We start from the raw sequence: 23,370 nt of genomic DNA on the forward strand, positions 1-23,370 counted from the left end.
TCTCTGAAACGCTCCGCAAGTAGCCGGCCTGTCTCAGTCAAATCCATCGAATTCAGCACCGCCTTCCTAACCTGCAATCTTCTTCCTGACCTCTCCGCCCCCACCTCAGTCTGACCTATCACCCTCACCTTGACCTCTTTCCACCTATCACATTTCCGACACCCCTCCCCCAAGTCCCTCATCCCTACCTTTTATCTTAGCCTGCCGGACAAACTTTCCTCATTTCTGAAGAAGGGCTTATGCCCGAAACGTCGATTCTCCTGTTCCCTGGATGCCGCCTGACCTGCTGCGCTTTTCTAGCAACACATTTTCAGCTCTGATCTCCAGCATCTGCAGTCCTCACTTTCTCCTCAAACCATTTGCTACTAACAGCAAACTCAACCACCCTTGAAGTGCTTCCTAACTTCGCTCCAGAAAGATCTGTCATTAAGGAGATAGAGTGACATGGTGTCTTGTGACAGCAATCCCAAGAGTGAGGCGAATGCTTTGGAGGGAGAGATTCAACTCCCACTGTGGCAAGAAATCTGGAACTATAAAGCCAGTTGTAAAAACTCACCTGGTTCATGAATGGCCGAAGGGAAGGTGTTGTGATGGAACCAGGATCAGGTGGCTCTCATTGACCTTGAGATTCCTGATTGAGGTTGTTAACCTAAATTAATCAGGGAGCTCTGGCTGACAGACATAAGCAGGAGCTTCAATCCATAGAAGATGAGGAAGATCACAACCCAGAACAGCCACCAGTCCTGGATCAGCCACTACAAGCAGCAAGGCAGACGCATGAGGAAGTCATTGCTCAGTTGTTTAATTAAGGGCTAATGCTGTTCTCTGGACAGTTTTATATTTGGACTTGGTCCAATTGTATTTTTGCATTTCGGGGCAGGGAACAGTTTTCTTTTGTTGTTGCTTCTGTGCTGTTATCAGTTCTACACAATACAATATGACTTCAACCTACATTTTTAAAAAAGGGGGTTCAGGAGGTCTGTACGTGCTGTGTATTGTGCACGGGTAAAGAATGGGTGTCTTGGTGAGGGGATACTGGCCTCTGTGCAGTTATTTCAGAAGGAAATAATTAGGGATGGGTGAGAAATGCTGGCTTTGCCAATGACACCTATTCCCTATGAAAGAATTAAAACCAAATTATAGAGCTACTCAAGCACAGAAAGATTGTTGATTTTAATATTGTTATCTCTTGTGTTTATTGTCTGTCCCTAATTAGCTTGCAGGATCAGAGGGCAATTTGCAGTCAATCTCATTGTAGTCGGTTTGGGTCCTGCACTCGGAGATCCATTGACAAACTTCCTTCCATAAAAGGCACTGGTGAATCAGAAGGGTTTTTCAACAACGGGTTACATGGCCACCATTGGACTAGCTTTTAAATTTTAGATTTTTATTGAATTCCTTTTTAACTAACTGCAAGATGTGATTTGAACCCATATCCCCAGAACATTGGTTTAGGACTCTAGATTGCTAACTCAATGACATCACAGTACTCCAAAGCCTCCCCTCAGTTTTATTTCTAAATGCCATTCCTTACAATGAAGATTGACCTCTGGGTTATAGATGCAGAAACAGGACCTATCCACTAGATTGTGCTGAGTGTGTGTTAGGACCAAGTTACAGCAAAGAACAGTGGGACACAGGAACAGACCCATTGGCCCACCAGTACTGTGCCATTTCATGATGCCTTTCTAAACGGAATGTCTTTTGCCTCTATGTGGTCCGTATCCCTCTATTTCCCTCCTATTCATGAAATTGTCAACATGCCTCTTAAACACTGACATTGTATCTGCTTCCACCACCTCCTCTGGCAGTACATTTCAGGCACTCACCACCCTCTATGTAAAATAACTTGCCTCTCACACCTCCTTTAAATTTGCTTCCTTATACCTTAAACCTACGTCCGCTATTAAGTGACATTTATACCCTGGGGTAAAAAAAGGTCCAAGTGTCCATTCCATCTGTGCCTCTCGTAATTTTGTAAACTTCTATCAGGTCACCCTTTATCCATCAACGTTCAAGTGTAAACAAGCCAAGTTTGTACAATCTCTCTTCATAGTTAATACCCTCCAAACCAGGCAACGTCTTGGTAAACCGCTTCTGTACTCTCTCCAAGTTTGGAGCTCAGATCTCCCCTGGTCTCTTGAAACAACATAATCTATCTTAAGGCCTTGTAAGGCCTTTCCTAAAGCACAAACACATAAGAAACAGGAGAAGGAGTAGACCATTCATTCCTGCTGCGCCATTCAATATAATCATTGCTAATCTTGAGCTTCAACCCATGACCACTCCCCATACTCCTTAACTCCCTGACAGACAAAATTCTGTCCATCGCAGCCTTGAATCTATCCAACTTCAGAGCACCTGCAACCCTCTGGGCTACAGAATTCTAAGAGGAAATTTTGCCTCAGCTAAATTCAGAAATAACAGACCCTTTATTCGGAGACTGAAAGGTGGGGTTGACTTACCTGAGCAGGTCTGGTGGCCAACTGAAGTCCTTTGTTCTCGGAAATCACAAAAGCATTGGCAATCCAGGTGGTGAGGGAGTCTGGAACTGTTCTCTGGAAGCTAACATTTGAACTTGAACTAACCAAAAGAAAAGAACTATGAGAGGAATGGTCATAAAGTGTGGTTAAAACCTTCCTATGGTAGAATACTGACATGTTTAGGCATATAATTCTTTGAAATTTACATCACATACAGACAGGGTGGTTAAGAAGGCATTTAGCACGCTTGCTTTCATTGCTCAGACCTTTAAGTATCGGAGTTGGGAACGCCATGTTAGGGTTGTACCGGACATTGGTAAGCACTCTTCTGGAATATTGTGTTCAGTTCTGATCTCCCTGCTGTAGGAAGGATTTTATCAAACTGAAGAGGGTTCAGAAGAGATTTACCAGGTTGTTGCCAGGACTGGAGGGCTTGAGTTATAAGGGAGTGGCTGGATCTACTGGGACTTTATTCACTCAAGCATAGGAGATTGAGGGGTGACCTTGTGGAGATTTATAAAATCATGAAGGGCATAGAATTGCAGGTATTTTTTTCCCTAAGATGGGGGATTTCAAGACTAGCGGACATATTTTAAGGTGAGAGAAGAAAGATTTAAAAAGGAAATGAGGTTTACAAGAGAGTGATTTGTGTGTGGAATGAACTGCCAGAGGAAGTGGTGGATGTGGGTACATTTACAGTGTTTACAAGAAGTTTAGATAAGTACATGAATAGGAAATGTTTGGAGGGATATGGGCCAAATGCAGGAAGCTGGGGCTAGTTTAGTTTGGGTTTGTGTTTGGCATGGACTAAATGGACCAAAGGTTCCATTTCCGTGCTATATGACTCTACGACTCAAAGTCATGCACCATCCTCTCCTGGGAATGTACCCGTCTCATCATTCAATAAAATACCCCCAGCTAACAGCATTACAGAGGCGCTCCGATGTACCTGTTTGCTTAAAGGAAGCTTGTTTCCAACACTCCTGGCATTAGCATATCTCACCCTTTTGTAAAGAGGTTTCCCTTGAATTCCCAGTTGGATTTATCAATAGATGTCTTACATCCATGTTCTCTTGGTTTTGAATGCCATTACATGTTTACATGCATTTTCCTTATCAAACTTCTTGTTCTTGTGCAGATTTTTGACATTCATGCATTTCATTGTTATTTTAGTATCTGTAACCTTCTGCTGATCTTCCCCTGACCTTCCCCTTACTGCTCCTCACCTTTCTCAACAAGAGAAAACCCATCACTTTTCCTCCTCACTTTCCAGCTCTGGAGAAAAGTCACATCGGAGTCAAAATGTTTACTCTTTCTCCCTCTCCACTGGTGTGCATATACCTCCTGGGTTTCTCCAGCACTCTCAGGTTTTATTTCAGATCGCCAACATCCATTGTATATTTGTTTGAAAACTTTCCAATCTACCCTGGTATCGTCCATGTCAATCATTCCTGCACCTTCCCCAGTGCTTCTCTATTCTTTCTACAATATAGAGACCAGAACTCTGGAGAATAAGTGCAATACTTTGCTTGAAATCATTTCATGACCTTGAATTTGAACACCTAATATTGTATCCGTGAGGTGATTTTCTAGACACAAATGGTTTCCATGCCTAGGTATTGATGAGGTACGTTTCTACCTGTGCCCCCTCCCCCTCCAGCCAAAGACCAAACATATCAACATTATACAGTCATAGAGTCATATATTACAGAGACAGGCCCTTCTGGCCCAACTAATCCATTCCGACCAGATTTCCTAAACTGTACTAGTCCCATTTGCCTGCATTTGGTCTATATCCCTCTAAACTCTTCCTACTCATGAACCCATCCAAATGCCTTTTTAAACGACAGTGAGGACTGCAGATGCTGGAGATTAGAGTCAAGAGTGTGGTGCTGGAAAAGCACAACAGGTCAGGCAGCATCCGAGGGGCAGCAAAATCGACGTTTTGGGCAAAAGCCCTTCATCAGCTTCCTCTGGCAGCTCATTCCATACACGCACCACCCTATGCGTGAGTACGTTGTCCCGCAGGACTCTTTTATATCTTTCCCCTCTCACCCTAAACCTATGCCCTCTAGTTTAGGACTCCCCCACCTGGGGAAAAGGCCTTGGCTGTTCAAACTATCCATGCCCCTCATGATTTTATAAACCTCTATAAGGTCACTCCTCAGCCTCCGACACTCCAGGGAAAACAGCCCTAGTCTATTCAGCATCCCTTTATAAGTCAAACCTTCCAGCCTTGGAAACATCCTTGTAAATCTTTTTTTGCATCCTTTTCAGTTTAATAACATCTTCCCACAGCGGGGCAACTGGAATTGCATGCAGTACTCCAAATGTGGCCTCACTAATCTCTTGTACAGCTGTGACATGATGTCCCAACTCCTGTACTCAATGATCTGACTAATGAAGGCAAGCATGCCAAATGCCTCCTTCACCATCCTGTCCATTTGTGACACACTTTCAAGAAACAACGTACCTGCACCCCTCAGTCTCTCTGTTCAACAACACTCCACAAGGCCCTACCATGAACTATATAAGTCCTGCCCTGGTTTGTCTTACAAAAATGCAATATGTCACATTCACCTAATTTAAACTCCATATTAAAAGTAAAGCAGCCTAGATACAGTGATAGTGGTCATTACACTAATGGTGTAGTGATACTGTCCCGAAATCTGAACCCCAATAATCATTCATCCCCTTGGTCATCAAGAATCTATCTCCCTCTGCCTTAAAAAATATTTAATTCTGCATCCACTGTGTTCTGAGGAAGGGAATTTCAAAAACTTTCAATCCTCTGAAAAAAAAACCTTCATATGCCATTCCTTAGCCCACTGGCCCAGCTGATCAAGATCTAAGAGTCTTAGATATCCTTCTTCACTGTCCACTGTGCCGCCAATTTTGGTGAAATTCCTGGAACGCTCTAACAGGACTGTCTTTCTGGATGGACTGTAATGGTTCACACAGAAGATTCAACATCATCTGCTCAAGGGTAATTAGACAGGCGACATTTCAGCAATGACCTCGTTCCCAGAATAATCTGCCCAGCCTGGGACAGACAGCTCTGCACACCCATCCTCGGAGCTGCTTTCAACTGTTTTAATCAATCTGCTCAGAGATATTGTTACAGACTTCTCGCCAATGTGGCACTCGAACCCAGGCCTGCTGATTCAGGGGTAGGGACATTATCACTACACCATTAGAACAATGACAACTGCCACTGTACCTACGTCTGCGTTGTCTGTAACATTTTTGAATCAACTTGAGAATGAGTTTGTTTTTAATCAAGCCAAACCACGTGCACCTATAACAAATGATTCATACAAACATATGAAAAAAAAACAAGACCTGGCCACTCAGCCCTTTGAGCCTGCTCTGTCATTCAATAAGATCGTGGTTGACCTGATCTTAACTGAACTCTATATTCCTGCACCTCTCTGATAAACTTTCATCCCCGTCGTCATCAAGAATCTATCTCTCTCTGCCTTAAAAATATTTAAAGTTTCTACTCCTACTGCCTTTTGAGGAAGGGAATTCCATAGACTCTCAATCCTCTGAAAGAGCCAAGTGGCACAGTGTCTCAGTGGTTAGCACTGCTGCCTCACAGTACCATATGGCTAAGTCCACATTCCTGAAGGGGTGAAATATCCGTGGTGATTCATTAGTGCCCTGGCCTGGGAAGGTGTGGAGTACAGTGAGAGACGTCAGCAGGAAGGAGTAGAGGCCAAGCCAACATTCCAGAGGGAGCAGACAAACGTAAAGTGAGTGTGCTACTATTGAGGCTGTGGATAACCCAAGTGTAGATAGAAAGGCAAGTGATGAGAGTGACACAAAGAGTGCAGAGGGAAATAAACAGGTTAAGTGAATGGGCAAACACTTGGCAAACAGTATATAATGTGGGGAAATGTGAGGTGCTGCACCCTGGTAGGACGAATAGGGGAGCTGAAAATTATTTGAATGGAGAAAGACTGCAGAAATCTATGGAACCCAGGAATTTGGGAGTCCTCTTGCATAAGAACATAACATAAGAACATGGGAACTAGGAGCAGGAGTTGGCCATCTGGCCCTGCGAGTCTGCTCCACCATTCAGTAAGATCATGGCTGATCTTTTCATGAACTCAGCTCCACTCACCTGCGCTCTCACTGTATCCCTTAATTCCTTTATTGTTCAAAACATATGAATCACTGAAAGCTAGCGTCCGAGTTCAATGGTTAAAGAGAAAGGCAAATGAAATGTTTTTTATTTTGAAGGGAATGGAGTTTAAAAGTAAGGAAGTATACAAGACACTAGTAATGCTACAGTTGGAATAATGTGCACAGTTTTAGTCTTTTATCCACGGAAAGAGATACACAGAAAAGAGGCAGCTCAGAGAAGCGTCACTCAGCTGGTACCAGGTATAGAAGGTCTTTCTTATGAGGAGAGGTGGAGTAGATTAGAATTGTACTTGGTAGAATGTAGAAGACTGAGAGGTGACCTCATTAAAACATATAAAAGTCTTAGGGGACTTAACAGGTTAAATGAAGAATGGTTCCTTCCTCTTGTGGGAGAGTCTGAGAAGAGAGGACATAATCTCAGAATAAGGGGTCGCATATTTACAGCAGGAATTTCTTTTCTCAGAGGGTAATGAATGATCATAGACTCCCTACAGTGTGGAAGCAGGCCATTCAGTCCATCGAGTCCACACTGACCCTCTGAAGAGCATCCCACCCAGACCCATCACTGTAACCCCACATTTGTTATGGCCAATCCACCTTTAGACTGTGGGAGGAAACCGGAGCACCGAGAGGGATTCCACACAGACACGGGGAGAATGTACAAACTCCACACAGACAATCACCCGAGGGTTGAAGCAAACTTGGGTCCCTGGCGTTATGAAGCAGCAGTGCCAACCACTGAGCAAACATGCTGCCCAAATCAGCAGACTTCTTTACCAGAGAGGACTGTCGAGGCTGTCATTAAGCATATTCAAGGCCAAAATTGACAGAATTTAGTCAGTAAGGGAGTGAAGGATAATGGGGGAAAGGCATGAAAGTGAAGTTGAGCTTTATCAGATCAGTCACAACCTCGTTGAATGGTGGAGTAGATGGTATGGGCTGAATGGCCTGCTTCTGCATCTTTTTTTGTTATTCATACATGGGATGAGGATATCGCTGCCAAGGCAGCATTTACTGTCCATTCCTATTTGCCCAGAAGGCAGTTATGAATCAACCACATTGCTGTGGGTCTGGAGTCACATGTAGGCCAGACCAGGTAAGGATGGCAGTTTCCTTCCCGAAAGGGCATTAGTGAACCCATGTCTTATAATCATCTAAACAAACTGTCAGACATGACCTGGTCCATGTGGGGCAGTGTCTGCAGATCGTGCTCTAACTGTTCGATCATCTCAGAACTCACTAAACCTGACTGAAAGTCAGTTACCTGCAAATGCCTAATCATAGAATCCCTAAAGTGTGGAAACAGGGTCCACACCGGCCCTCCGAAGAGTAACCCACCCAGACCAATTCCCCTCCCCTACTATCCTACATTTACCTCTAACTAATGCACCTTACCTACACATTCCCTGAACACTATGGGCAATTTAGCATGGCCGATCCACCCTAACCTGCACATCTTTGGATTGTGGGAGGAAACCCACGCAGACATGGGGAGGATGTAAAAACTCCACACAGACAGTCGCCCGGGACTGGAATCGAACCCAGGTTACTGGCACTGTGAGGTAGCAGTGCTAACCACTGAACCACCATACAGCTACAAAGAACAGCGAAGGTTTAATTTCACCTTCTTCACAGTGAGGTATCCAGTGTTGGAAAGATATAAAAGAGACCTAAGGGGCAACTTTTTCATGCAGAGAGTGGTACGTGGGATGAGCTGCCAGAGGATATGGTGGAGGCTGGTACAATTGCAACATTAAGAGGCATTTGGATGGGTATATGAATAGGAAGGGTTTGGAGGGATATGAGCCGGTGCTGGCAGGTGGGACTAGATTGGGTTGGGATATCTGGTTGGCATGGACAGGTTGGAATGAAGAGTCTATTTCCGTGCTGTACATCTCTATGACTCTATGACTCTATGACAACATGAGGCATTCAGGCACTCAGCTACTGAGGATCTCACGTTCAATGAAATGGAATTCCTACCCAGTTAACATATCCAACCACATCCACGTCTCCGGAAAATATGTTCTGATTCTCTGATCTTCTGGTTCAACTGAGTGGCTTGTGATTTCAAACTCAGCAGCATCTTCACGGAAGGCTATGTCTGCGAAAGAAAATCCATGAGGTTAGGAAAGATCTCTGTCCACATTGTCCAGTATTTATAGTAGTGCAAGGTTCTTACCCTATGCATATTGCTGTGAAATCTCAATTTGGATTCCATGTGTAATTACTACATAATTTGAACTGGATGAAATTGCTCCATGCAAAATTGCCCAAGATGTAATTATATTGCCTGCCTTTTTAAGTCATTATTTACTTCTTTGCAAGATCTGTTCCAATGCCAATGTAAGGTGCAGACTGAAGTTTCAAATTTAATTGTATAGTAATTGTAATGAGGTCAGCCAAGTGGACCTCATAGAATGAGTTCCCGGATTGGGGCTGTTAAGCTGATTTGATCAGGGAGCCCTGTCTGACAGGTATAAACAGAAATGTCTGGGGTTCTGTTCACTCTGAGAGCTGGTTCTGAGGGAGCTGGATCAGTGGAGTTATTTCATCTTGGATTTCTGTGGTATTTCTCCAAAGCATGGTGAGTAGAGTATTGTTGAGGAAACACATTGCATAGACTTACAGAGTACTCAGAGCAAACAGGCCGTTTGGCCCAGCAGGGTGAGGTCACCATTTGTGCTCCTCGTGCACCTTCCCCTGCCATGTTCCAACGGTGCCTCATTCTCACCTCAGAATAAGCAGATTATATATTCCAATCCACTCCAAATTCTCGGTCCCCTCTCTGGTGAATGAAAATGATCCCTTATCCTTGGACTAATACTAACACAGACCGCAATATTATAACAGCAGGTCAACTGTTCATAATCATAGTGTGGGAACTTGCAGTGTGCGAATTGGCTGCAGCATTTCCGAATTGCAAAACTGACTGATGTACCGTACTGGCCATGAAACGCTTCAGCACGGTGGTGAAAGAGGCTTTATAAATGTGATTCTCACTCTTTCCCACTTCACCTTATCAGCAAATCCTGCCATTCTTTCCTCTTTATTGATTTATTTAGACTCCTCTTAAATTCATTGATGCTAAATGCATCCATTTACACCCAGGGGATTTTCTCAACTCGCTCCCAGCAAACTCTCGTCAGGAACTGACATCAAGCTAATAAAAGTAAGGATTGTGTGTTACTGCTCCATCACTAAGATTGAATACTAACATTCAGCTACTGACAGGAAGATTAATTGATTTGCAAACTGCAGTGCCTGATCAAAAAGGTGCTTCATGCAAGCAATTAACCTCCCTGATGTTTGAGTGTTGGCACCTGAAATTGATCTAACACAAAGCTTTAACTGAGTACAGTTAAAAATCATGCAACACCAGGTTAAGGTCCAGTAGATTTATTTGGGAGTACTATCTTTCAGAGTGCTGCTCCTTCATCAGGTAGCGAGTAGGGCAGGATCATAGGACACAGAATTTATAAGTAAAAGATCTCAGGGCAGTGACTTGAAAGAAATTCTGGGATTTACTCATTAATCAATCAAAACCTGCATCCCCATTCTAAGTGATTAAAGACATAACAGCAATCTAGATTTGTTCAATACATGGCATCAGTTATATGACACTTTAATCTTTTACCATAAAGTCTGTGTCCTATGATCCTGCCCTACTACCTATCTGACAAGGTAGCAGCGCTCTGAAAACTCGTATTTTCAAATAAACTTGTTAGACTTTGACTTCGTGTCATGTGATTTTCAATATTATCCACCCCCAACAACGGTACCTCCACACCTTAACTGAGCATCACGAAGGGCTCTTGTGGAGTGATGGTATCTCCCTCCCTCTGAGCTAGGTGGCCTGGGTTCCAGTCCCAGTGTTATGTAATACCATAGAGTCATAGAGCTGTACAGCACAGTAACAGACCCTTCGGTCCAACCCGTCCATGCCAACCAGATATACTGAATTAATCAAGTCTCATTTGTCAGCACTTGGCCCATATCCCTCTTGAACCCTTCCTATTCATATACCCATCCAGATGCCTTTTAAATGTGGCAATTTTACCAACCTCCACCACTTCCTCTGGCAGCTCATTCCACGCATGCATATCTCTGAACAACTGATCAGAGAAAACGTCTGACAGACTATCAGTAGTGGGAGGTCTCTTGAAACAAGGGCAGCCTCTAGTGGCACAGTGGTAATGTCCCTACTCATGGACTGAAAGATCCAGGTTCAAGTCTCATCTACTCCTGAGGATATAATAACATCTCTGAAAAGGTCAATTAGGAAAAATAAGCGAAATAATACAATAACTGAACATTACTAGTAAAATGTCATGGAAACATGAAAGAAAAGTTTGTATTTATCAAGAATATTTCACAATCTCAGAACAGTCCAAAGCACCCCTCAGCCAATGTGGGCATGAGGTTCTGCAATTTAGGAAATGTGGTAGCCAATTTGCAAATGGCAAGCTCTGTCATTGTTAATGATGTTGGTTGAGCAATGAGTATTGGTTTTACCACTAGGGGGAACTCTTCTTTCCCTTTTCAAATGATATCTTCAAATAAAAATGATTCGGAGATGCCGATGTTGGACTGGGGTGTACAAAGTTAAAAATCATACAACTCCAGGTTATAGTCCAACAGGTTTAATTGGAAGCACTAGCCTTCGGAGCAACGCTCCTTCACTACCACCTAGTGAAGGAGCGTCGCTCCGAAAGCTAGTGTGCTTCCAATTAAACCTGTTGGACTATAACCTGTTGTTGTGTGATTTTTAACTTCAAATAAAAAAGATGTTTTCAAACGATGTCACTTATCTTCAGCCTGAGAGGGCAAGTGGGGAACCAGTTTGGCACCTCATTGGAGAGATGGCATTTCTATTAATGTGTGACTGCTTGAGTGCTTGTTCTGGCATAAACTTGCTATCTGCCTTCTTACCTTGCCCCATAGTAATAATCATGAAAAATAAAATTAAATATTAACAACATGAGATTTGGTGAAGTAGGCCATTCAGCCCATTGAGTGTGCTCCACCATTGCTGTGGGGGCTGGAAAAATATTGGAATCCCTACAGAGTGGAAACAGGCCATTTGGCCCAATACTCCGAAGAGTATCCCACTCAGACCCATTCCCCTAGCCTATTACTCTACATTTTCCCTGACTAATGCACCTAACCTACACATCCCTGAACACTATGGGTAATTTAGCATGGCCAATCCACCCTAATCTGCACATATTTGGATTGTGGGAGGAAAGTGGAGCACCCAGAGGAAATCCATGCAGACACGGGGAGAACGTGCAAACTCCACACAGACAGTCACCCCAGGCTAACCACTGAGCCACTGTGCCACCCAATATGGAACAGGAACAGAAATTGCTGGAGAAACTCAGTGGGTCTGGAACCATCTCTGGAGAGAGAAATGGAGTTAATGTTTTGAGTCCAGTGACCGTTCCTCAGAACTGATAGCAGCTCGGAAAAGGTGTTTTCTATGTTGATATTGGGAAGAGGGGTGGAAGGAGTGAGTAAATAGGTGGAGATGGAGCCCAGAGAAAGGGAGGTATAAGGGTAGGCAGACAAAGGGATTGCTGATATTGAGTCAGGGGAGAAGAGAAACTTAAGATAATGTAAAGAACTGTGGACACTGGACATCTGAAACAAAACAGAAATTCCTGGAGAAACTCACTAGGTCTGTCAGCAGTGGAGGTAGAGAGAGGGAGAGAGAGAGAGAGAATTGAATTGAATTATTAATTGTCACTTGTATTTAACAAATAAATACGGTGAAAAGCGTAATATGTCGCCGTGCTCCAGGTCCACTTCAAGTTACAAAAGATGTGAAGATATAACTAGAATATAATTAAAAACACAGTCCTTAATGCCTTCTTGTACTCTGCTTGACATGGGAATGGAGGAGGGGGGTCTCCACAATGGGCTCCAGGCCCATCAATGCCCCTGCACCACAGTCCATTTCAGGAGTGCCACTCCAGGGTCACCATCACTGCGACTGTATTCCAGAAATACCACACTGGGCCTACCACACCTCGCAGGTACTATGGACAGTCAGCATGTTTTTCCCAGGGTAGAAATGTCAATTACTAAGGGGCATAGGTTTTAATGAAAAAGGGGGAAAGTTTGAAGGGGATGTGAGAGGCAGGTTTGTTCACACACAGGTTGTTAAGTGCCTGGAACGTACTGGCCAGAGGAGGTGGAGGAGGGATGTACAATAGCAATGTTTTAGACACACCTTGACAGATACATGAATAAGGAGGAGAAAGTGAGGACTGCAGATGCTGGAGATCAGAGTCGAGAGTGTGGTGCTGGAAAAGCACAGCAGGTCAGGCAGCATCAGAGGAGCAGGGGAATCGACGTTTCAGGCATAAGCCCTTCATCAGGAATGAAGCTTGTGAGTTGGGGCTGAGAGGTGGGTGGGGTTTGGGGAAAGGTAGCTGAGAAAGTGATAGGTAGATGAAGGTGAGGGAGAAGGTGACAGGTCAGAGGGGGGAGTGATGGACAGGTCCGGAGCGTGGTGCCGAGTTGGAGGTTGGGACTGAGATAATGTGGGGAAGGGGAAATGAAGAAACTGTTGAAATCCACATTTATGATGTGTGGTTGCAGGGTCCCAAGGTGGAAGATGAGGCGTTCTTCCTACAGGTGTCGGGTGGTAACGGTTTGGCAGTGGAGGAGGCCCAGGACCTGCATGTCCTTAACGGAGTGGGAGGGAGAGTTGAAGTGTTCAGCAATGGGGCAGTGGGGTTGGTGGGTGCAGGTGTTCCAGAGATATTCTCTGAAACGACCTGCAAGAAGGCGTCCTGAGTCCTCGATATAGAGGAGACCACATCGGGTGCAATGGATGCAGTAGATGACATTGGTAGAGGTCCAGGTAAATTGTTGATGGATATGGAAGATACATGAATAAGCAGGGCATAGAGGGATACAGTCCACTGCAGATGCTGAAAGCAGACTACGTAAAGGCAGAAGATTTTATGTTTAGAAAAGGTGTCATGTGTCAGCACAGTGCTGGTGGGCCAAAGGGCCTGTTCCTGTGTTGTAGTGTTCTTTGTTCATTGCAGTACTGCAGGGGGACCAGTTGGTCAGTGTGCGATGCAGAGTGATCCCAACAGTGTGGGTTCAATTCCCACACCAGCTGAGGTCACCACAAAGGACTCACCTTCTGAAACACCCCCCCTTGCCTGAGGTGTGGTGACCCCCAGGTTTGACCACCACCAGTTGACTAGCTCAAATGAAAGAGCCAGCCCTGTAGTCTGACAAGACCACAGTGACTTTACCTTAGTGCTCCAATAATACGTAGCCATGTTTGGACACCTTTGGGAATAATTCGAATGGCACCTGCAGTCATTGATAAAAATCACAAAACACCAGGTTATAGTCCAACAGTCCTGCTCCTCGGATGCTGCCTGACATGCTGTGATTTTCCAGCACCACTATAATCTAAACTCTGGTTTCCAGCATCTGCAGTCCTCACTTCTGCCTGTATAGTCCAACAGGTTCATTTGGAAGCATTATACTCCACAACCACCTGATGATGGAGCAGCGCTGCGAAAGCTGGTGCTTCCAAATGCACCTGTTGGACCATAACTTGGTGTTGTGTGATTTTTAACCTTGTACACCCCAGTCCAACACCGGCATCTCCGAATCATGCAATCATTGAGATATAGAGAATTCATACTTACAGAATGGTTCACTGAATGGAATAGTTGCATCTGTTAACACAATTAAGTCATTGTCCTGTGAATGAAAAGATAGACAAAGGTTGCAATTAGTATTTGTGTGGTTTTGAATGTTGTTATTTTCAAGGGCGGGGTTGCTCACGCTGGGGGTGTTGACGAAGTCTTGGGTTTGAAGACAGTGACCTCGTCCCCGGTGTTGCTTGCATTGTCGGATAACCCTCCATGATCCATACCTTCACCAGGCTGTCTACACCTTCACCACACTCTCACTGGCCTTGTACAACATCACCCATCCTCCCCACCAACATCAGATCCTCTACGAGACCCCCCCTGCCTAACTTCAGGCTGCACACCCCCACCAACCCCACCTCAACCTGTTCACTACTGACTTCCCCCCACCCTCACTGTGTGGAGCCCCCCCCCACCCTCATGCCTTACACCAAGCCCTCCCCACTCCCCTCCTCACCTGAAATGCGTTAAAGGAATGCAGGCTATGAATCTGCTTGGTATCATCTTTAATCGCACTTTTTAATTCCTGAATAACCTGTGGACAAAAGTAACAATATTATCACATCTCAGTCCTCAGGAAAGAATAAATTCACTTTGCACTTTCTGTCCCTACAGCTGCTCTCTGAACCTTTCAGTCATTGGGCATTGAGTAAAGAGGTTGGGAAGTTATGTTACAGTTGTACAGGATGTTGATGAGGCTGCACTTGGAGGATTGTGTTCAGTTTTGGTCACCTTGCTACAGGAAGGATGTTATCAATCTGGAAAGAGTGTAGAAGAAATTTACAAAAGACTCAATGGGCTGAGGTTTAGGGAGAGGAGGACAAGCTAGGACTTTTTTCTTTAGAGTGTAGGAGACTGAGGTGGGGTCTTAGAGAAGTGAATAGGATCATGAGAGGCATGGATAGGGTGAATGCACTCAGTCTTTTTCCCAGGGTTAGGGAATCAAGGATTAGAGAGCATCAGTTTAAGGGTAGAGGGGAAAGAATAAAAGGGAACCTGAGGGGCAACTTTTTTACACAGAGAGTGGTACACATGTAGAATGAGCTGCCACGGAAATGGTTGAGGCAGGTGCGTTAACAACATTCAAAAATCATTTGGACAAATACATGGATAGGAAAGGGTTAGAAGGGTATAGCTCAAGTGCAGGGAAATGGGATTGATGTGGACGGACATTTTGGTTGGCATGAACTGGTTTGGGCTGATGGGCCTGTCTCTGTGCTGGAGGACTCTATGACTCTATGAAGCTGCAGATGGCCACAGGAAGTGCAGCCTGGCCTGTGACCATCTCCTTTGGGAATCGAGCCCCTTGTATAAAGGAGAATCACACACTCGAAAGCTCAGAGCCTCAGCTGCGAACAGCCTTCAGTTTTGCCTCACGTCCCTAACCGTATCAAATCCTGCAGCATTCTGAAGGCAGCTCTCCCCTGTGTAACATTCCAGTAACCCCACCAGCACCTTCTCCCTTCTTTACATCACCTCTCCACCTGCAAGTGCTGGAGACTCACCTCCTCCATACACCCATCTGCCAAATACTCCTTCCAAATGAAACAATGATTCACTTCTAGTTCTACCTATGAAGTATGTCTTGCATTCCCTATCCACTACCTGATCTCTTCTACACTGGGAAGACCAAATGGAAACTTGTGCACCACCTGTATGAAGTCTGCAACACGACTCTAGATTTCCTACCCCCTGTCATTTTAGATCCCCACCTTGATTTCAGTCTCGTGTTTCCAGCCTTAATCAGAGGTTCAATACTAACTCAAGGAGCAGCATCTTTTAACCCAGCTCTCTGCAGCATCCTGGACTCAATATTGCATTCAATACACTTGCAACATTATGTCTGTTGCTATCTTGTCCTGTACCTTTCTTTTTAACTGCTTCCTCTCATTATTTAAGGCTTTGTGTTGCATTCAGATTGTTGTCTTACAGCCATTCATGCTTCATCAAGTCTTAGGGGGAAGGAGTCCCACCCATCTTATAAGACACTTGGTTAGACCTCACCTGGAGCATTGTGTACAGTTCTGGGCACCATATTATAGAAAGGAGGTGAATGGATTGGAGAGAGTGCAGAAGCAATTTATGAGAGACCTCAGTTATGAGGAAAGATTGGAGAAGTCGAGAATAATCCCCCTGGAAGAGAGAAGACCAAGAGGAGATTTGATAGAAGTCTTCAGAGTCATGAGTGGGCTGGACAGAGTGGCGAGGGGATAAGAGGCAAAAAACTGCAGATGCTGGAATCCAAAGTAGACAAATAGGAGGCTAGAAGAACACAGCAAACCAGGCAGCATCAGGACGTGGCTTGCTGTGTTTTCCCAGCCTCCTATTTGTCTACTTTAGAGAGGGGACAAAGCTATTCCGAGTCATAAACGGATTGAAAACTAGAGGATGCAGTTCTAAAGTGTTTTACAAAACATGCAAATACAAGGTGATTATAGTTTTTTTTCACTCAGTGAGTTATTAGGGTGTGGAACGCACTGCCTGGAAATGTGGTGGAGGCAGGTTCATTTTAGGCATTTTAGGAGGGGCACTGGATGAGTATTTAAATAGAAAGACTGTTCGAGGCTCCAGGGAAAAGGCAGGAGAGTGGCAGTGAGTTAAAATGATCAGAGAAGGGATGGGCTGAATGACCTCTTTCTGTGATTGGGTGCGAAGCAATGCTGAATCCCTGGATAGCCAAGCTCTTGTAATAAAATTCAACATTGGCATCTCTTTGCTTGTATTGACACCACCCCGTGTAACTGCTCAGCATTTTTACAGCATCCACTTATCAAGATCTCTGTTAATTTACAAAGAGTCTGGTAAACAGCCTGTTCTTTTCTCACTGAGAACATGGAACATGGAACAGCACAGCATAGGAGGGAGCCTTGCGGCCCACAGGGTTGTGCCAAACGTGATGACAAATTAAACTAATCCCTGCCACCTACCCTTGGTCGTTATCCCTCCATACCTTTCATATTCATGCGCTAATCTAAAAGTCCCTTAAATGCCCCAATCGTATCTGCCTCCACCACTACCCTTGGCAGCATGTTCCAGACTCCTATCACTACATATATAATTAAAAAGACAGTTCTTCCTCCCTTCTTGTAGTCCACTTGACATTGGGATGGGGAAGGGGGTCTCCAGACCCATCAATACCCCTGCGCCACAGTCCATTCCAGGAGTCTCACTCCAGAGCCGCCATCGCCGCTACTGCATCTAAAAACCTTGCCCCTCGCATCTCCTTTGAACTTTCCCCTCTCACCTTAAATGCATGCCCCCTAGTTTTAGACATTTCAACTCTGGGAAAGAGATTCTGACCATCAACCCTATCTATGCATCTCATAATTTTATAGACTTCTATCAAGTCTCCCCTCAGCCTCTGCTGCTCCAGAGAAAACAACCCGAGTTTTTCTAGCCTCTCCTTATAGCTCATACCCTATAATCCAGGCAGCAACCTGGTAAACCTATTCTACATCCTCTGCAAAGCCTCCATATCCTTCTTGTAATGGCCAGACCTTTTTTTTCATTCATTCACAGGATTTGGGCATCATTGGCCAGGCCCATTTATTGCCCAGAGAGTAGGTAAAAGTCAACCACATTGCTGTGGGTCTGGAGTCACACAAAGGCCAGACTAGGTAAGGATAGCAGTTTCTCTCCCAAAAGAACATCAGTGAAACAGATGGGTTTTTTCCCCAACAATTGGCAATGGATTCATGGTCATCACTTAATTCTAGATTTTTATTGAACTCAAATTCTACCATCTGCCGTGGCAGGATCTGAACCGAGATCCACAGAGCATTACCTGGTTCTCTGGGTTAACAGAAAGTGAGGACTGCAGATGCTGGAGAGTCAGAGTTGAAAAGTGGGATGCTGGAAAAAACACAGCAGGTCAGGCAGCCCATCAAGGGTTTATGCCTCAAACAACGACTGTCCTGCTCTTCGGATGCTGCCTGACATGCTGTGCTTTTCGAGCGCCACACTTTAGTCTCTGGATTAGCAACTCAGTGACAATACCAATACGCCTCCCTCTGAACACAAATACTTGATGCAGAGGTCAGCATATGCATAAACCATGAAGGTATGTTTCTCTCTAATTCTGAGCCATTGGTTTTTGATTGTTGAACAAAACTGTGAAAAGGTACCTCTCACAACACTCAAGGAAATCCATCTCATAAAGAAGTGATGATTGGGCTTTATTCTAAGTTAGTGATCTGTAACCCAGGAGTGAATATTAATCTTCTTGTTCAAATAAGCTGACTGCAAAAAGACTTTGTTCTTGTTCAGCTGCTGTCCAATGTTTCTAGGCCACAGTGACTGAAGTTCTCAAAATTATTTTAGTCATTGCTTACCATTTCTTCTGTGAGATCATTCCCTCCCTTGAGCAGTTTGACACTCTTGTCCACCACTAAGATCCCAACAAACGAGTGCTCTTCATTGGTGGACACGCTCAGAGAGACATTATCAGCTGGCTTGACTTGCTCCTTGCTCCAAGACAATGACACCTGCACCAATTGAAATCAATCATTAAATTGCCAGGAACAACAAGTTGCATTTACACTGCACCTTTTTTGTAGCAAAACAGACTCTGTGCATGAGGCTCCAGGTTTCAAGTCCCACCCGAGGATGTGGTATCCACCGAGTGCTCATAACACTGCCAAAGAGATTTGGTTATTAATCTAAAGTCTGCCAGCACACCCTATGGAGGCCAGTAAGTGCAGTAGGGAGTCCTGGTCAAACATGCTTGATACAGAGTGATACACTTCAAACTACAGGCTCTGGTTCAGACTAAAGACTTGCTCCAGGAAAAAAAAACAAGCTGCAAAAACTGGCATCGCCCCCGTACATCTCTAAACACAGGAAGCCTCCTCTGTCATAAGAACAAAGAGCAGGAGTAGGCCATTCAGCCCTTTGAGTCTGCTCCACCATTTAATACAATCATGGCTGACCTCTTAGTCTCAACAACACTTTCTTACCCGCTCTCCATAACCCTTCACTCATTACTAATTAAAAAGCTGTCTCCTCTTTTAATATATTCAGTGTCCACCACACTCTGGGATCATGGATTTGATGGATTTACAACCCTTGGAGAAAAGTAATTTTTCCCCATCTTCATAAAAAAATCTGCTACCTAAATCCTAAAACTATGATCTCTCATTCTACATTGCCCTACATGAGTAGACATCCTTTCTACACCTACCTTGTCAATTCCCTCTAGCATTTTATATACATCAATAATGTCTCTCAAACTGCTCAATCTCTCTTCATAAGACAAGGTTTTAATCTCTGTCCAAGAGTTTAATGAAATAGAACCTCCCTTCACAGGTCATTTATTGGATACATGCTGAAGTTCATTAAGGAGATGTGGGGATAGATTTCCCAAAGTTTGGGTCAGTGAGACTTACTGCCAAACAAAAGCAGCGTCCAAGCTTGGACTCAGTACTGTTGATTAACTGAGAAGGTCACAAATGGGAGTAACCTGGACTTGAAGAATCATGACTGATTTGTACCAGAAATTAAAAAGTGGACAGAAACAAGTGGATGCTAGAAATCAGAAACCAGAACAGAAATTGCTGGAAGAAACTCAGCAGGAACTGGCAGCATCTATGAGGAGAAAGCAGAGTTAACATCTTCTTCAGAACTCAACCGAAATAAAGATTGGACGTTTGCTAGGAAGGCAACGGAAACATCGAAACACATTTCAATAGCAGAAACAGTTGGACGACCTTATGCATCTTTGATGTGAGAAACGGAAAACAGGAATTGATAAAGTGTTGAAGTGCTCCAGGATGGCAAGGCGGCTCAGTGGTTAGCACTGCCGCCTCATAGACCCAGGTTCGATTCCAGCCTTGTGCAACTGTCTGTGTGGAGTTTGCACATTCTCCTCGCATCTGTGGGGTTTCCTCTGGCTGATCTGGTTTCCTCCCACAATCCAGAGATATGCATGCTAGGTGAATTGGCCATGCTAAATTGCCCTTAATGTTAGGGGATGTGTAGGTTAGGTGCATTAATCAGGGGTAAATATAGAGTAGGGGGTCTCGGTAGATTACTCTTTGAAGGGTTGGTGTGGACTTGTTGGGCTGAAGGGTCTGTTTCCACACTCTAGGGATTCTAGTTCTAAGATATCTGAAACAGCCAGGTTTGTTCAGATCTGTCCAGCAATGGAGCCACCATTGAGCTGAGGGACAATGGCTGCCTTACTGGTGCTGTCCAGATCCAAACAACAAGTTTAAACATCAACAAAAGCTCTGACCTGATTTCTAAAGATGCCTTCCACTTCCAACTCCAAATCAGAACTAATGAGCTGACCATCTTCTGCAACGTAGTAGACGATGAGGCTTGCTGACGGAGCCCAGGAAGGTTCCGGCGTTAGCTGGATTGTGCTCAGATTGCTTTTGCCTGTCAGTATCACCTGACCCCGTGATATCACCTGAGGGAACATAGAACATAGAACATAGAATATAGAACATTACAGTGCAGTACAGGCCCTTCGGCTCTCAATGTTGCGCCGATCTGTCATACCAATCTGAAGCCCATCCCACCTACACTATTCCATGTACATCCATATGCTTGTCCAATGACAACTTAAATGTACTTAAAGTTGGTGAATCTACTACCGTGGCAGGCAAAGCATTCCATACCCTTACTACTCTCTGAATAAAAAAACTACTTCTGACATCTGTCCTATATCTATCACCCCTCAATTTAAAGCTATTCCCCCACGTGCTCGCTATCACCATTCTTGGAAAAAGGCTCTCCCTGTCCACCCTATGTAACCCTCTGATTATCCTATATGTCTCTAGTAAGTCACCCCTCAACCTTCTTCTCTCTAATGAAAACAGCCTCAAGTCCCTCAGCCTTTCCTCGTAAGACTTTCTCTCCATACCAGGCAACATCCTAATAAATCTCCTCTGCACCCTTTCCAAAGCTTCCACATCCTTCTTATAATGCGGTGACCAGAACTGTACACAATACTCCAAGTGCAGCCGCACCAGAGTTTTGTACAGCTGTAGCATAACCTCATGGTTCCAGAACTCAATCCCTCTATTAATAAAAGCTAAAACACTGTATGCCTTCTTAACATCCCTGTCAACCTGGGTGGCAACTTTCAAAGATCTGTGTACCTGGACACCGAGATCTCTCTGCTCATTGACACTACCAAGAATCTTACCATTAGCCCAGCATTTTGCATTCCGGTTACTCTGACCAAAGTGAATCACCTCACACTTGTCCGCATTAAACTCCATTTGCCACCTCTCAGCCCAGCTCTGCAGTTTATCTATGTCTCTCAGTAACCTAAAACATCCTTCGTCACTATCCACAACTCCACCGACCTTAGTGTTGTCTGCAAATTTACTAACCCACCCTTCTACGCCCTCATCCAGGTAGTTTATAAAAATGACGAACAGCAGTGGACCCAACACCGACCCTTGCGGTACACCTTGCGGACTCCAGGATGAACATTTCCCATCAACCACCACCCTCTGTCTTCTTTCAGCAAGCCAATTACTGATCCAAACTGCTATATCTCCCACAATCCGCATTTTGTACAATAGCCTACTGTGGGGAACCTCATTGAACGCCTTGCTGAAATCCATATACACCACCTCAACCGGTTTACTCTCATCTACCTGTTTGGTCACCTTCTCAAAGAACTCAATAAGGTTTGTGAGGCACGAACTACCCTTCACAAAACTGTGCTGACTATCCCTAATCAAATGTTTCTTTTCTAGATGATTAGAAATCCTATCTTTTATAACCTTTTCCAACACTTTACACTTCTAACAAGGGGGAGAAGCACAGGTTAATTAGAGTCATAGAGTCATTGAGATGTACAGCACAGAAACAGACCCTTTGGTCCAACTCATCCATGCCGACCAGATATCCTAAGTGAATCTCATCCCATTTGCCAGTATTCACCCCAAATCCCTCTAAACCCTTCCTATTCATATTCCCATCCAGATGCCTTTTAAATATTGTACTTGTACCAGCTTCCACTACTTCCTCTGGCAGCTTATTCCATACACACACCACCCTCTGTGTGAAAAAGTTGCCTCTTTGGTCCCTTTTATACTTTTCCCCTCTCATCTTAAACCAATGGCATCTACTTCTGGACTCCCCCACCATGGGAAAAAGTCTTGTCTATTCATCCCATCCATGCCCCTCATGATTTTATTAACCTCTATAAGGTCAACCCTCAGCTCCAGGGAAAACAGCCCCAGCCTATTCAACCTCTCCCTATAGCACAAACCCTCCAACAGTGGCAACATCCTTGTAAATCTTTTCTGAACCCTTTCAAGTTTCACAGTGTCTTTCCTGTCGCAGGGAGACCACACTCAGTGCACCTTCGGGCTCAGCATTATAAATAGCAATCGCTCAACTATAATTCCATCAATTTAAGACTCATAACTGCTTGGCAGTACACAATTTAAACATTGCTAAAGAGAGACATGCAATTGAAATCTTCCATTTGGCACTGATCACGACTGACCCGCACCATAAATGATTTAGAATTCAGCACTAAACTGACCATTACTCTGATAAATAAAACTGTAGATACTGCAAACCTGGAATGTAAACAGACCTTGCTGTAGAAGCTCAGTAGGTCTAGAATCATGCATGGAAAGATAAGGTTTCAATCTCAGTGACCCTTCTTCAGAACAATCACTGGTGCCTTCCAGCATCTCGGTCTGCAGGGTGAGGGACGCGACGCATTGTTTCTGGGACTCTCACAAGGAGGGCATTTTAGCTTCAGAATTCCACAGCTCAGAGTGTGTGGAGCCAAGATAGGAGTAGTGGATGCTAATTGTAAGGGCGAGGGCATAGTACAAGAACAAGTTGTCACGTGGCCTTGGAAAGGAAAAGACATCTGTACATACAGAGACCCCAGAATCTGTTACAGAGACCCCAGAGTCTGTTACAGAGACCCAGGAGCCTGTTACAGAGACCCCAGGGCCTGTTACAGAGACCCCAGGGTCTGTTCCAGAGACCTCGGAGTCTGTTATAGAAACCCCAGAGCCTGTTACAGAAACCCCATGGCCTGTTACAGAGACCCCGGAGTCTGTTACAGA

General features: G+C 44.5%; 1 protein-coding gene across 1 annotated transcript in view; it reads right to left on the minus strand.

The window, feature by feature from the left end:
• Positions 1–23,370, minus strand: part of cd109 (CD109 molecule) — a 133,759-nt gene that overhangs the window by 65,405 nt on the left and 44,984 nt on the right. Inside the window, exons 13-18 of the mRNA XM_043696746.1 lie at positions 20,553–20,729; positions 18,652–18,804; positions 14,778–14,855; positions 14,315–14,369; positions 8,616–8,736; positions 2,466–2,583 (exon numbers count right to left, since the gene is read on the minus strand). Of these exons, the coding sequence (XP_043552681.1) occupies positions 2,466–2,583; positions 8,616–8,736; positions 14,315–14,369; positions 14,778–14,855; positions 18,652–18,804; positions 20,553–20,729 (702 nt within the window). The remainder of the gene's footprint in view (positions 1–2,465; positions 2,584–8,615; positions 8,737–14,314; positions 14,370–14,777; positions 14,856–18,651; positions 18,805–20,552; positions 20,730–23,370) is intronic.

The sequence above is a fragment of the Chiloscyllium plagiosum genome, chromosome 9 (assembly GCF_004010195.1).
Source record: "Chiloscyllium plagiosum isolate BGI_BamShark_2017 chromosome 9, ASM401019v2, whole genome shotgun sequence".
Lineage (NCBI taxonomy): Eukaryota > Metazoa > Chordata > Chondrichthyes > Orectolobiformes > Hemiscylliidae > Chiloscyllium > Chiloscyllium plagiosum.